Source organism: Lampris incognitus, chromosome 6 (genome assembly GCF_029633865.1).
Source record: "Lampris incognitus isolate fLamInc1 chromosome 6, fLamInc1.hap2, whole genome shotgun sequence".
NCBI lineage: Eukaryota > Metazoa > Chordata > Actinopteri > Lampriformes > Lampridae > Lampris > Lampris incognitus.
In genome coordinates, this window is record NC_079216.1 from 11,439,689 (window position 1) to 11,455,045 (window position 15,357).

The 15,357-nt window shown below is 41.7% G+C and overlaps 1 protein-coding gene across 2 annotated transcripts; it reads left to right on the plus strand.

Annotated features, from left to right (window-relative positions):
• Positions 1 to 3,043: 3,043 nt before the first annotated feature.
• Positions 3,044 to 15,230, plus strand: ftsj1 (FtsJ RNA 2'-O-methyltransferase 1). 2 transcript variants are annotated; one of them, XM_056281780.1, is made up of 11 exons: positions 3,044 to 3,213; positions 4,259 to 4,425; positions 4,552 to 4,621; positions 6,003 to 6,132; positions 6,567 to 6,645; positions 8,195 to 8,247; positions 11,308 to 11,361; positions 12,371 to 12,473; positions 12,789 to 12,872; positions 13,008 to 13,111; positions 14,200 to 15,230. In XM_056281780.1, the coding sequence occupies exons 2-11, from the start codon at positions 4,305 to 4,307 to the stop codon at positions 14,398 to 14,400; spliced, it is 999 nt and encodes a 332-aa protein (XP_056137755.1). In that variant the 5' UTR covers positions 3,044 to 3,213; positions 4,259 to 4,304; the 3' UTR covers positions 14,401 to 15,230. The 2 variants fall into 2 exon arrangements, with proteins under 2 accessions (XP_056137755.1, XP_056137754.1); XM_056281779.1 differs by lacking the exon at positions 3,044 to 3,213 and adding an exon at positions 3,710 to 3,926.
• The last annotated feature ends 127 nt before the right edge of the window (positions 15,231 to 15,357 follow it).

The window sequence follows — 15,357 nt, forward strand, 5'->3', positions numbered from 1 at the left end:
ACCTCCCACGGTATCATTTCTAGAGACCAACTCCTTCCAGTAGATTCACCTTTCTAAACCTATCAAAGACAGTTGAATCAGTTCACCTGGATACAGCGTTTCTTGACAGATACGTTTCATCGAGTGACCTCTTCAGTCTGACTGCAGGTATCCCCAACCTTATAAACAATAAAGTGGCATACCGACCGAAACCGATGACCGGTTTCAATGGCCATGTGTACTATTCACAGAGGATTTGGGAATGTTTGCAACCACAGCATTGTAAGATGGTGACAGGTGTACTCTTAGCCCCCTTCCCTTTGGTTCAGGGATGGTTGTTCCCACTTCACATAGATGGCCTCTTTGACTCAATTCACCTCAATTTGAATATGAATCTGATCGGTCAGTTTAAACGTATCTGTCAACAAACGTCGTCTCCAGATGAACTGATTTAACTTGCTTTGGTTTGCTTACGTGGATTATTGAGCATGCATCAAGACACTTTCTAAACCTAGTCAGCGGTGACTCCTCCTCAACACAAACTCCAGTCAGCTGCCTGGATCAACAGACATGCCGAGATTGTTGGTGGTATCAATCACAGTTCACCACTGGCCAGCTGCAGACAACAAATATGCTGACCAGAAAGTCTTTCCATTCCTGCCATGCGGGATGTCTAACAATGGTAATCACAGTCAGAGGAGGGATATGTGGATGAGTTTGGGTTTTGATAAATCTTGCAACTTCCAAGTGGGTTCACCTTTGGATAAAGCCGAACAACGTTTTTTACACTAACTTTCGAATTTGAACAGTGGTGTACAAATGGGAAATATCAGATTTTGGGAAGTAATCTCTTGGATCTGTCCACAACAACTATCCGTCCCTGTGAAGACAATATCTTAGATACTATCTTATGGAGGATTTTCAGCTAAATGATTTAAATTTAGCTGACTTATTTAAACTTATCAATTGATTTCATAGCTACTGAAGTGAGACTACAGTAGAATATGGCCACTTAGAAAAACAATTTCTATACGTTGCTTGTTTCTAGTTGGGACAATTTACCCTCCTTCAGTGTGACAGAATAGTGAAGAGGGATAATTCATAATGTGACAAATTGAATTAATTAGACATTTTATCATTCCATTTTTTGTAATTCCTGATAGGAGATGAAAAAAAAAATAGAGAAATACTTTAATAAACAGGAAATTTAATACCAGTATTTTCTTAATAGCTTAATAGTGGTAGGGTTATTTGAGTGGGCACCAAACTAAGTAGCATGAGAATTGGAGAAGAAAATGGCGAGTAACCATCCTGTGACGAAGCCTCTTTCGAGGGCACCAACCTGGCAACAAAGGCTACCAGCAAATATCAAGAGAAGGTCTTCCCAGTTTTCTGAGCTCAGCTGTTCAGAGCTCAGCTGTTCAGCTGCTGGATAGTGGCATTTTTTTCACTTGAGTACAGCGCCACTATGTGGCCAGCAATGAGAATTGCTCAATGCTGTTTGCTTTGAAATGTATTTGCTCACCGTCAAAGCACTGTCTTAGAAAGATCGGGTTCCCTAGCAAGTATTGTGTGGGGCTGTCAAGCTCAGAAATAAGTATGCTAATATATGTGCAACGTTTGATTCAGGAATCATTTAGAGGGGGGCCAAATTTGTCCTCTTCGTTTTATAAGGCTGTTGTTTAATGTAACGGGTCACCTAAAAAAAAAACAATTATAGACCCAAAGGAAGAACTTTTGAACTTCCACTAAAGCAAATAAACAAACAAACAAACTGGGCCTATAGTAAGTGGTATTTAATTAACGCCACTTTAATTAATCTTTATTATTTATATCATTTTATTGCCTTCTGAACAGAACTGCTCCACCCACATTTGGCAGTCAAACTTCCACACAACTATTTAATGGCTTCCTTTGTTGAGAGGCTGACTTAACACTCAGTTTACTGTACTATAGGCAGAAGAAGCATGGGTGTGCTATGGGTTCACCAGTCTCACCGATATGTGTTTTTATTTTTTACATGGTGATGCTGGTCGTGTGGCTTGGGTCCTGTGGGTCCTTGGGTCCGGTGGCATCTGGACACTGCTTGGCATCCTGCGCATCGTATTCTTCGTATATTTTATAATTCTTGTATCCTCTTTCAGTGTTGCATTCTGTAAATTGTCTAAACACAACATCCATTGCACGTTGTCCGTCTTTGGAGAGAGACCCCTCCTCTGTTGCTCTCCCTGAGGGTTCTTCCTATTTTTTTCTCCCTGTTAAAAGTTGTTTTAGGAAGTTGTTCCTTATCTGATGCGAGGGTCTAAGAACAGGATGTTGTGTTGCTGTAAAGCCCACTGAGGCAAAATTTTGATTTGTGATATTGGTCTATACAAATAAACTTGACCTATAGTGGCCAACTTGTATATCGTATCCTTCACGCCTCTGGGCACACGCGCTTCCGACGACCTCACCATCCCACTTCTGACACCAATGTAGCGAATTCGGGGAGGCAACCACAGAAACTGCCGCGGCCGGGACGCGAACCAGTATCGCCCGCACCGCGGGAGACATCGCTAACCGCTCGGTTAACGTGGTCGCTTGCGGAGTGGGAGGCACGGGTTCGCGTCCCGGCTGTGGCGACGGTCTCCCAGACTGCCCCCCGAATTCGCAACATTGGTGTCAGAAGTGGGATACGCGCGGACGCGCTTTCCCGAAGGGGGGTAGTGAAACGTGCATGCATAAGTAGACACGTTGGCCTTAATGGGTTGAACCCTTTAGTCGAGCGATGTCTCCCGCGGTGCGAACGATACGGGTTCGCGTCCCGGCCGCGGCAGTTCCTGTGGTTGCAACAGTATTGTCCAAACTTCGCGTCTTAGTTTCTTTCAAACCCCAAAACACACTGCGCCAGAAATTAACCCACCCTAAGAGTATATCTGTCGCCAACTTACAATGCTGTGATTGCAACCATTCCCGAATCCTCTGTGAACAGTATACATGGCCATGGTCACGCTGGTTAATGGCCACGCCCATATTTGCGTACGAAACCGATCGTTCGTTTCGGTCGTTACGCAGCGGACTGGTTTCTACGGGCGGGGATGCCTGCGGTCAGTTTAGGCCGAAGAGGTCACTCAGATGAGGGATGAAACGTTTCTGTCAATAAACGTTGTGTCCAGATGAACCGATTCAACTTTCTTTGACTCGGTTTACAACCAAGTACAGCAAGGCAGCCGGTGTTAGCGGTTCTACTCATGGGTAGGACAGGTTACGTTTTGCACTGTTGCGGTAGCATTGTTCGATAGATAAGGCAGTATAAATCGTAATAACACTGGCTTCTAAAAAAAAAGCTGTATATGATTAAGAATCGTGTGACCTTATTGATTAATTGCCTTTGAGAGTATTTGGATCTTCCCGTACCAGAAACATAAGCAGATGGTTGAGTCACAAGCGTTTCTGCTCAGGAGGACGCTTGCGACGGAAGCGCCATGTTGTATTCGCGTAAACCATTTTGGTCTGGCTACTTGACATGACTACTATGACAGTTGTGGTGTGTGCCAGCCTTTGCCAAATTAAAAATCCAGTTACCCTTAGAGTCTGTATATCTACGAAAGCACCGATGTACTAGTGAATAGATCGTTTTAGCATCTGTTGCTTTCTTATTTTTATTATTTTTGGGGGGTAATTTGAACAGGCGCTTCGGGGACAGCTTATCTTCAGGGTCCTTTTGACGTCAATACGGAACAACGTGTGATCGTGCTGCCGCAGTAGTTGTGGAGGATGCGGTATTTCGTCTAACGATAATAGCTTATCCATATATATTCATCGCTTATTATATTATAAGCACAGTAAATATGACTGCATTAGGCTTGTTCTAGCGATTAATGTTGACTTGTCAAACAATGGCACTGTAGCGCGAATCGTTAGCATTCTAAACCCAACCTCGCCTAACCCATGCACAGAACCGCCAGGTAGCACATATCGACACAACACGTCCAGCATAAGTTTCATTTAAGCTGTTGTTTATTCGCACTAGACCTTCACCCATGCCTGCTACATACAAATGATATGCAATGATGCTGAAAACCCCAAAGCTATCATAGACCTTTTTATACTGACCTTGATTTCATATAAACGAAAGCCATCGTCTCCTCAGGCATTACACGTTAACATGGCTTGTCATTACATGCTGTTCTCTTGTTGCAGTTTTGGAGTTGCCAAAAACTCATTTCACTGCTATTTGTACTTGCACATAAATTATATAACGGATAAAGATTTTAATCTAGATGTAAATGTCGTATAGCTCTTTCATATTTACAGACGCACCCTGAGGTTTGGTAGTGGTCAATATGGGACGCTCCTCCAAAGACAAGCGGGACATCTACTACCGTCTAGCTAAGGAGGAGGGCTGGAGAGCAAGGAGTGCCTTCAAACTGCTGCAGCTGGATGAGGAGTTTGGCCTTTTTAAAGGTAAGTGTGCCAACACTGCTATAGTCTAATGCTTTCTCTTCAACCAACACCTGTAGTCGGATAGAAATCTCCAAACAATGGAAATAGATATTGTAGAAAAATGTTCTTCTCTTTTACCCTGCTCAGGAGTGAAGAGAGCAGTGGACCTTTGCGCGGCACCAGGGAGCTGGAGTCAGGTCCTCAGTCGTAAACTCAGGTCAGTTTCCTTCTCATTTCCAGTATTGTGTAGGTTCTGTTCTTTACAGGCCATGTTGTGACTTTATAGATATCGCAATTTAGTCAAAACTTACATAATCTTGTTAACAGGATTCATATTTAGGCCAGCAGCTACTAGCCAAACCCACATCAGAATCATGTTTATTGGCCATGTAGATTTGCACATACATGGAATTTGACTCTGGTTTTGTGGCTCTCTCAGTGTACATAACATAGAATAACAATGCTACAACACAACATATCTTAAGATATAAACGAATTAATTTGTTCTATGAGATGTAAGTTTGGCTACATCATGGAGCTGAGCAGTAATCCAGTTTTGTCATTTGTCATCTTGTCAATGATGTGTCAGGATGAAATTTGAATATTGTCATATGGTAATACATCAATCAATCCATCCATTATCCAAGCCACTTATCCAAATTCGGGTCACAGGATGCTGGAGCCTATCCCAGCAGTCATTGGGCGGCAGGTGGGGAGACACTCTGGACAGGCCGCCAGTCCATCACAGTGCCGACACATTCACACCTAGGGACATATATTGGCAAATATATATATTTTAATGAATAACCTGTGCCTCGGTGATGTTAAAGACTAGTGTTACGCTACCTGTAGGTCAGGTGAATCGGCCATACTAAATTGCCCCTAGGTGTGAATGTGTCTGTGTCAGCCCTGTGATGGACTGGCAGCCTGTCAGGGTGTCTCCCTGCCTACTGTCCAATGACTGCTGGGATAGGATCCAGTATCCTCGTGACCCCAACTGGGATAAGTAGCTTGCATAATGGATGGATGGATGGATGGATAGCCAAGTAAACTGCCGTTAGTTAGTTTGCTTTATAGCAATTTTGCGACTTCCTACTAATACTAGTCAATCCTTTATAGTTATTGTCAACACAAATATATTAGCAAATATTAACTGTTAACTTGTGGCTCAGTGATGTTAAAGACTAGTGTTAATGCTACCTGTCCCGTCACTGTGTACAGCAATTTTCATTAAGCTAGCCATGGTAGGTAGGTTAGGTATGGTACATATGGTAATACACAATTTTGTCATTTAAATTAGCAATACAGATTTTGCACAAAATGAAAAGTCTGAAATATTTGAGGGAGTATTATTTGAAAACTAGTTTGTTATTATACTTTACATTACCAAACAGTTCAATGTGTAGTACTGTAGTACTTCATATTGCCCATCACTACTTTTTTCATACATTCTGGTATGTAAACAAACCAAACCTTTTCCATTTAAAGAAATAATATGACTTTTCTGGTACTATTTTTTGGAGGGTTAAGAAAGTTTTGAAATTTAGTTCCCTGTCTTGGTCGATGCGTTTATTTTCCTTGTTGATTCTCTTAATTAGAGTAAAGATTAGTGATGGAGATGGTGGGAGTGAGGAGGTGAGGAGTGAAGAAGTGAAGATTGTGGCGGTGGATCTCCAGGCCATGGCTCCTCTTCCAGGAGTGACACAGATCCAGGGAGACATCACCAAAGTAATGAGTGTCCTTTACCAAGTCCTTTATTTGTCCCTCTTCCACTGCACATAACATCTGACATAGTGGCATTACCTGAAACCAAATCCTTTTTATACTTGCTGAAGTCCAACTTTTACCTCAGAGTCTGAGGCTAAGCATAGGCACCATTGTAACATACTGACTAAGTGGACCCTCTTACCACTCTTACATTGGCAATAATCTGCTTTGAAGTACCCATGACCACACTAAAACCCCCTATTCGCTCCAAGGGGTTTTGTTTTGTTGTTGACCCCGATCTCTTTAAGGTGCAGCCAGTGAAAAGACAATTGTTATCTTTGGAACAAAGATACCTCATTTGACATGTTTGGACAGACTGCATAATACAGATGTGTTTGTGAAACTGTACTGTACATTCCAATATATAAATGTCTTCCTTTACTCCTTGTATATAGATTTCAACAGCACAAGAGATAATAAGGCACTTTGAGGGCCAGCCAGCAGATCTTGTTGTGTGTGATGGAGCACCAGATGGTAAGTTGTCTGATAAAATGTCTTCTGTTGGATGACGTTCTAAATGTCTTTCTAAAGCTTGATGTATTAAGTCTATCAAGATGTTATGCAATCTTTTGACATTGATTATCTTCATGTAAACTGTCTTGTCACTGCAGTCAAGGCCTGAGATTTGGCTAACACATGAAGGTTTTACTACCAGCTCTTACCGCTAGTGATAATTAGAACCAAATTATAAAGTCCAAGGAGTGATTAGGTACTGTTATGTTAATAATATGCTGATGTAAAAAGGAGTGTTCTGTGGTCACATGCTACCGGGACCCAAGTCAGGACTTGATCAATCCCAGATGGGTCGCCTGGGCGAGGGTATCTGATGTTGAAAGAGCCGAAACACCCAATAAGCCAGGTTCCATCACTGATAATGTTTCCAAGTGCATCAGTACATGTATGCATTTACCTGATGTAGCAAGGAACCTTAGTGAGGAGTGACAGAGAATGGATAGAAAATGCAATAATTTTTCAATACCACATACACCTGTGGTGAACATTGTAAGAGTTATAGAGAGGATATGTGCAGGTGTGTACAGTAATTATTTGTGTATCTGCATTTGCCATCTTAATGAATGTTACCTCACCTTTTAGAGTCTGTAATGAGAAATCGTGATTAACAATTTAATGTAATGAGATACATAATGTGAATGAAACAATGAATTAACGGTATCAATGAAACTTTACATGCTTAGTGTAGTTTACATCAGGGGTGGAAAAATTCATTGATTCATATCAACTCAGAAGGCAACAATGCAGTTCAGTCAGTGCAGACATGGACTTCTTAACGAACGGATTGGTTCTTAACGATGGGTTCTTAACGAAAATTAAAACGTCCCACGTTGGAGCAGTATGTTGAAGATGTAAGAAGGGTTTTTGATGCAGCAGCCAGCTGTGTGCCAACACCTATCTCTGCATACCTGTCACTAGCATACCTTCTGAACGCATATTCAGCCCTCGGTCCAATTCCTGCTGGTAGGCTCCAGCACCCTGCAACCCTGAATTTGAATAAGCGGGTATAGATAATGGATTGATGGATCCTGTTTGGCACCTGTTGGTGCAGAGGTTTGGGATTGTCCTGTGTTTTTGGCCCAGGGAGAAGCTGGTAGTTCTGGGTAATTCTGTTAAAGGATGCACTGTAGAAGGCTTTTTTGTTGTTGTTATCATTGTTTCATAAAGTTTTAAAGATAATCTCATTTTAAGCAGAGCATCTTAATAATACAATTTAAGTATTAACCTAATTTTGTTTTGTTGTTGTAACGTGACTAAAATGTTATAACATATGTTTACAATTGCTGGATCCCAATTAATCATAATTTATATCACCATATTATGTATCAAACTGTATCACAACAAAATCTGAAATACCAGCAAATATTGAATCTTTTTCCTTACTGTCAAATCAATATAGTGTTGTGCTGAAGCCTTAGTTTTACACCCCTAGTTCACATTCAGTTTTATTGTGTTTACATGAGAAGGCTACATGAAGGTCATGAACCTCATCCTTTTTTTGTCATCTTAGTGACCGGGCTCCATGATGTGGATGAGTACATCCAGGCTCAGCTTCTACTGGCTGTGAGTATGGCTAGTGAATGGAGACTACCAGTTGCATACTGTTACTTATGGAGTCAAAGTAGTGCATATATTATTATTTGCATGTGGGTTCAAAGATTCACAAATACTAGTATTTTGAGCTATGAAAATCCATACACGTGATGAAAGATTTGTGATCAGCAAAGAAAACAACTATTTTTGTAATTTATATTCACAAAGGCATGAGTTGTATTTCACTAGTACAAACTTTACTATTAGTCACAGGTCTGTATTGTGTATGAGAAATTCATATTGTGGATACAACATGACACAAATCTTGCACAATTTTGCTATGGGAACTGGCAAAAAATCCCTACACACAAGGGTCCAACTTATATTCAATTCAATTCAATTCAGTTCAATTCAATTCAATTCAATTCAATTTATTGTCATTAAAAACAATGTGCAGGCACATGTTAAAAATGAGATGAGGGCTGTGGCTTCACCAAACAGTGCAAGACAGACACAGACAAACACAGCAAACACAATATAAGATGTACACACATGAAGACCAAAAGCTAAAAATAAGTTAAAAAAGAGCTGGAGTACAAAATATCTACAGTCATTCAGTGGGTAGCCAGGTCCAGGTGGGCAGCAGCTTGTGGAAAGAAGCTGTTTTTGAGCCTGGTAGTGTGGGCTCTGAGGCTCCTGTAGCGCCTCCCAGAGCGCAGTGGGGAGAACAGTCCATGGTTGGGGTGGGTGGGATCTCTGCTGATGCTCAGACCCCTTCGAAGGCAGCGTTTGTGATAAATGTCTTTTATGGCTGGGAACTGGGTACCGGTGATGTGCTGGGCTGCCTTGACGATCCGCTGCAGAGCTTTCTGGTCTACTGAGGTGCAGTTGCCGTACCACACTGAGATGCAGATGGTCAGGATGCTCTCTATGGTGCAGTGGTAGAAGTTGGTGAGAATTTTGGGGGGTAGACGGGCGCTCCTCAGCCTCCTCAGGAAATGCAGGCGTTGTTGGGCCTTTTTCACAAGGGCCTGGGTGTTTAATGTCCACGAAAGGTCCTCGCTGATGTGGTCTCCAAGGAATTTAAAGCTGGAAAGACCACATCATTTTGTTACGAGTTGTCGAGTTTTGGAGATGTCTACCTTCTCTCGAATACAATGGAATTGGGTGGCACTCGGCTTGTGTTGCTCAAAGCGGCAAAAAAGTACATTTGAAAAACTCACCGCAATGTCTCTTTCTAAAAATCATGACCCAGTTACTCAAGATAATCCACAGATCTTATTGTGAGCAGTTTTATGTAAGAGTTGTTTTCTCAGACCGAAATACACCCGCGTGAAACGGCTCACAACAAGGTCTGTGAATTCCTCCAGATTGGTCGGGCGTCCCTACAGACGCAATTGGCCGTGTCTGCAGGTGGGAAGCCGGATGTGAGTACGTGTCCTGGTCGATGCACTAGCGCCTCCTCTTGTCAGTCAGGGCGCCTGTTCAGGGGGGAGGGGGAACTGGGGGGAATAGCGTGATCCTCCCACACGCTACATCCCCCTGGCGAAACTCCTCACTGTCAGGTGAAAAGAAGCGGCTGGCGACTCCACATGTGTCGGAGGAGACGTGGTGATTATCTGAGTGACCGGGTCACGATTTCTGGAAAGAGACATTGCTTTTGAGTTTTTCTTTTCTTTTCTTTTTTTTTTTTGCAGCTTTGAGCAACACAAGTTGAGTGCCATCCACTTCCATTGTATTCAAGAGAAGGCAAAACCGATATCTCCAAAACTTGGCAACTCAAACCAAAATGATCTAGATGGGTAAATAGCATTAAAGGTAAGAGGAAAAACATGTTTGTTTGGTTTTTTTTATTTTGGGGTGTACTGTCCCGTTAAGCTTCAACAATTTTCTAACCATCCCTGGATTGTAAGCTTGCTGGATGACTGCATAGGTGAGAGCATCTATGTCTGCATTGCCACTTTAACACTGCAGGCAGCTACTTCCAGAATCAGAATCAAGTTTTTTGGCCATGTAGGTTTGTACATACATGGAATTTGACTCCGGTCTTGTGGTTCTCTCAGTGTACTTAACATAGAATAACAACACTACAACACAGAATTACTCGAGTTGCTTGACACTTAAAGGTTGAATCCGCGTACAATGGGGTTGAGCTGACTAGATTTGTCTGGCTAAGCTAACTAGCATACAGCCAATATTAATGTAAGGCTTTTCCTAAAATGCAAATCATTGCATTCTGGAGTGTAGATAATGCTATTTTTAATTCAAATGAGTGCATACTGCTTATTTTGAAATTGATTGATTAAGCATGAATTATAGCCAACAGAAAACTGTCATTTATTTTGGTCACTACCAGATACAGTCACAAAAAAAATAAACTGTGGCAGAGGCTCTGACAAATGACTACAAGTCAAGTCAATTTTATTTGTATAGCCCAATATTACAAATTACAAATTTGCTTCAAGGGGCTTTACAGCAATACAACTTCCTGTCCCCTTGCTTCGGATAAGGAACTCCCTAAAAAAAACGTTAACGGAGAAAAAGTGGGAAGAAACCTCAGGGAGAGCAACAGAGGAGGGATCTCTCTCCCAAGATGGACAACGTGCAAGTGAATACATAGAATGCACTTTCATAAAAAAGGGTTTATCACTTCTTCTGCACTGTATATACAGTGCATGTCAATTATAAACACATCACTCAAGTCAACTAATGCCTAACCGATCTTAAATGTACCAATAGTATTTGTGCCTTTTCTGTCTCGCCTAGCCGTGGACTAAATGTTGCTTATATGCTACCAATGTGATCTGCTGGGAGAAATCAAACAGTCGGCATCCTGCACAGCAGATTGTTATTGAAACTGACATTGTAGGCTGCATGAAATGCATGATTATATCGCAAGCAAATTTGTTTTCTTTCATTTTCCACTTCACAAAACTGTCATACGTTTGTGAAACTTTGAACAAACCTGTAAAAAATATATGCACTAAATCACTCCATAACTATTGGTCAGCTGTTTACAGGTATTATACTTATACATATACATATATTATGCATATTATAACAGTGTGGTGATGTGTTTTTCTATGACAGGCACTGAATATTACCACACATGTTCTGAAACCTGGAGGAACTTTTATTGCCAAGGTCTGTACTATATATATTCATACTAAAATAGTTCTAATTTATGCTGTAGGAGGCTTTGTTTTTTTCTTTTCAACAACATGTAGAAACTAGTTTCTTTAAAGACACAGATGACAATCCCTTGTGCCTTTAAGAACCTTGTCCACCTAGCATAACTTAACATGTTTTAATTAAATGCTTGCAGTGATTAAAAAAATTCTCAATTCTTAATATTCAAATCAGACTAAGGCTGTCATGTGCTGTTGGACTTTGTATCTAAAACTGTATTTTTTGATGAGCTAAGCAGATGAGTACACATACCATGTACGTACCACCTGGTACATGTACTACGTACGTACCACTGGGCGGCACGGTGGTGCAGTGGTTAGCGCTGTCACCTCACAGCAAGAAGGTCCTGGGTTCGAACCCCAGGGGTTGTCAAACCTTGGGGGTCATCCCAGGTCGTCCTCTGTGTGGAGTTTGTATGTTTCCCCATGTCCGCAGAGGGTTTTCTCCAGGTGCTCCGGTGTCCCCCACCATCAAAAAAAGACATGCATATTAGGGTTAGTACTCCTGTGCCCTTGACTGAGGCATGGCAAGATGAACTGGGGTTGGTCCCCAGGTGCTGCACGGCGGCTGCCCACTGCTCCTAGCTACACAGTGAGGATGGGTTAAATGCAGAGCACAATCTACCCCACAGGGATCAATAGAGTATATCAAAATAAAAATAAAAAATAATAACATGTTGCTTCGAGCCTGATCACAACATTAAGAGTATGAGTCATGCCCAGATCTTCACTGCATGTCTACCTCTCTTTTTTTCGCCTTATACTTTATCTCTCTATATTATCCCTTCATAAAAAGGCTGAATTGCACCAAAACAAAATTGCCTACAAATGACTACACTTCAGTGAAAATAGTGTTCATTCCATTAAACCACAGTGTAAACAAAGCCAGTGGTAAATGAGGTGTTTTAGTAGTGGGTGCCATTCTTCTTTAATGAACTGTGACCTTTAATGTTGACCGTGTGCAGATTTTCCGGGGGAAGGACGTGACCCTCCTGTACTCTCAACTCAAGATCTTCTTCAGTGGTGTGACCTGTGCCAAACCACGGAGCAGCAGGAACTCCAGTATTGGTGAGCAGGATGTTCTTGGTCTGAGACAGTTTGGCAGAGTTAAACAGGATAAATGCAGTGTTTTGCTCTATAGTCTTTCAGCAGTAACCCTTCTCATACCCAAGAGAAAAGCCTGTGTTACTATAGAAAAGGGTAAGAAATTTTCCTCGTTATGCACTCACCTCAGTGGCTGCTGAAGTCCGAAGTCGACCATACTTAGTTTTCGCAGAGATTTCTGCAGGAGAAATTGTACAAATATTACTAATAAACAGACCTATTTTCCCCAAGGAATGCTCACTTTCTCTCTCTCCCTGCTTCTTTCTGTCTCCATCGCAGAAGCCTTTGTGGTGTGTCTGAATTACTCTCCTCCAGAAGGTTATGTTCCCAACATGTCCAATCCTCTTTTGGATCACTCGTATGGTAAAAAAACTACCACATATTTAAGAGTTTTGAGAACCAACTCATTTTTTCTGTTACTAGAAATTATTTGTTTACATGTTAATTCTCTCAAGACATACCGATTCACAAGTTTGGTTCCCCCTTGTGGCTTCCCAGATGTCGATTTCAACCAGTTAGAGGGACCTAATCGAATAATCGTTCCTTTCCTTGCCTGTGGGGACCTAAGTGCTTTCGACTCAGACCGAACTTACCCACTAAAGGTATGGATTCACAGCTGCTACCTTAATGCTGCATCACGCAAAGACCTCTTATTTACCAAGCAGTGCAGACCACAATGTCTCCTTGTACACTAGTGCATTTTACATGAGATTCAGTTTCCCTACAAGCCTTAATAGATGTCTTTATAGTACATGCTCAATAATCCAGGTAAGAAAATCAAAGAAATTTGATCAGTTCATCTGGACACAACGTTTATTACGAGAAACGTTTCATCACTCATCTAAGTGACCTCTTCAGTCTCAGCTGACTGCAGGTATCCTCCACCCAGTGGCATAATGACTGAAACCAACGATTAGTTTCATGTGCAAATAGGCATGACCATTAACTAGTTACAGTGACAATCACAGAGGATTTGGGAATCAAATAAGGTTGAATCCGTTCATCCGGATACAACGTGTACAACGTTTATTGACAGATACTCTGTTTCATCACTCAACTAAGTGACATCTTCAGTCTAAATTGACTGCAGGTATCCCCACCCCTTATTAAGGATTTGGGAATGTTAGCAATCACAGCATTGTAAGATGACGACAGATGTACTCTTAGCCCCCCCCCCCCGGTTCAGGGATGGTTGTTCCCTCTTCACATAGATGGCCTCTTCGACTTAATTCACCTCAATTTACATATGAATGTGATCGTTGGTCGGTAGACTGGAAAAGCGCCATATAAACTCAGTCCATCTACCATTTACATCTGTTTGCCATTTTACAGTGCTGTGATTGCAACCATTCCCCAATCCTCTGTGAATAGAGCACATTGCCATTGAAACTCTAGTTAATGGTCACAGCAATTTGCATATGAAACCCATCATTTCCGGTCGTTATAAGGGTGGGGATATCTGCAGTCAGTTGAGACTGAAGAGGTCACTTAGATCAGTGATGAAATGTTTAAATGTTGTGTCCAGATGAGCTGATTCAACTTTCTTTGAAAGCCCAGTTTATCCCAACAGTTACTGGATGGGCATTTATACTCCCCATCGTCAGCCAATGCCTACCACAATCACTTTACCTGCTTGTTCTTCTGAGGCAAAGTTGGTGCTGAAGATTTAGTACTGCACTTTTCTCCACAGCTGGATGCCAGTAGGGAGTACCAGTATACACCCCCCACACAGCCGCCAATATGTCCGCCATACCAACAGGCCTGTCACCTTCGTAAGAATAATCTGTTGGCTAAAGAAGGCTCTCCTTCCCTCCCATTGGATCAGGCCCTGTCCTCTATGCAGCTGTCAAGCCAGGAGCAGCAAAGTGCACCAGACACAAAACAGTCTTGAGTCAGCCTGATATTTCAATTTTGTATTGACCGGATATTTGGACGCGCACACATGTTGTGATTTCTGGATTTCTATGAGTAGAATTGCTCAAAGAAAACATCCAGTTTTAACTGAGTATATTAAGGACATATAGTTTTGATTAATGGCTAAAAATGTGTCCTATCATATACTGTATTTTATGAATTGTTTTTAGTGATTATTTGCTCTCTGTTTTCTATTAGATAAAACAAAGTTAAAATTAGAATACACTCAATGTAGTTTTTCATTGCATTGAATTAAAGAGTCTTTATGCATGCTCAGTAATCCAGGCAAGAAAGTTAAAGAAGGTTGATTCAGTTCATCTGGATACGGTGTTTGAACGGGGAGTCAAAGATGCCATCCAGGGAATGAACATCCCTGAACCTGGGGGGGGGGGGGGGGGCAAAGCGTATATCTGTCGCCATCTTACAATGCTGTGATTGCAAATCACAGCTGAGTCTCATCACCAGCCAGTCAGACTAGCCTCGTCTAGTCAGAAAGGCACGAACTGAGGAAGCCTCTTGGATGAGAGGTGAAACGTCTTCACGGATATATACCAAGTCCAGTTGCGCTTGATTCAACTCCTTTGGATGTGATTGCAAACATTTCCAAATCCTCTGTGATAGTACACATGGTCATTGTAACTCTAGTTAATGGTCACGCCCATATTTGCATATGAAACCTAGTGTTGGTTTCAGTTGTAATGCAGCTAATGTTTATAAGGGTGGGGACACCTGCAGTCAGTTGAGACTGAAGAGGTAACTTAGATGAGTGATGAAACGTTTCTGTCAATAAACGATGAACTGATTCAACCTTCTTTAATTAAAGAATGTACCTAAGGCTAAACAATGTATACTTTTCATGTCATACCTTCACTGCCTCCGTAGAAGGCCTAAATATAGCGCAAACTTAATCTGACATAGCCACCAAAAATAATGC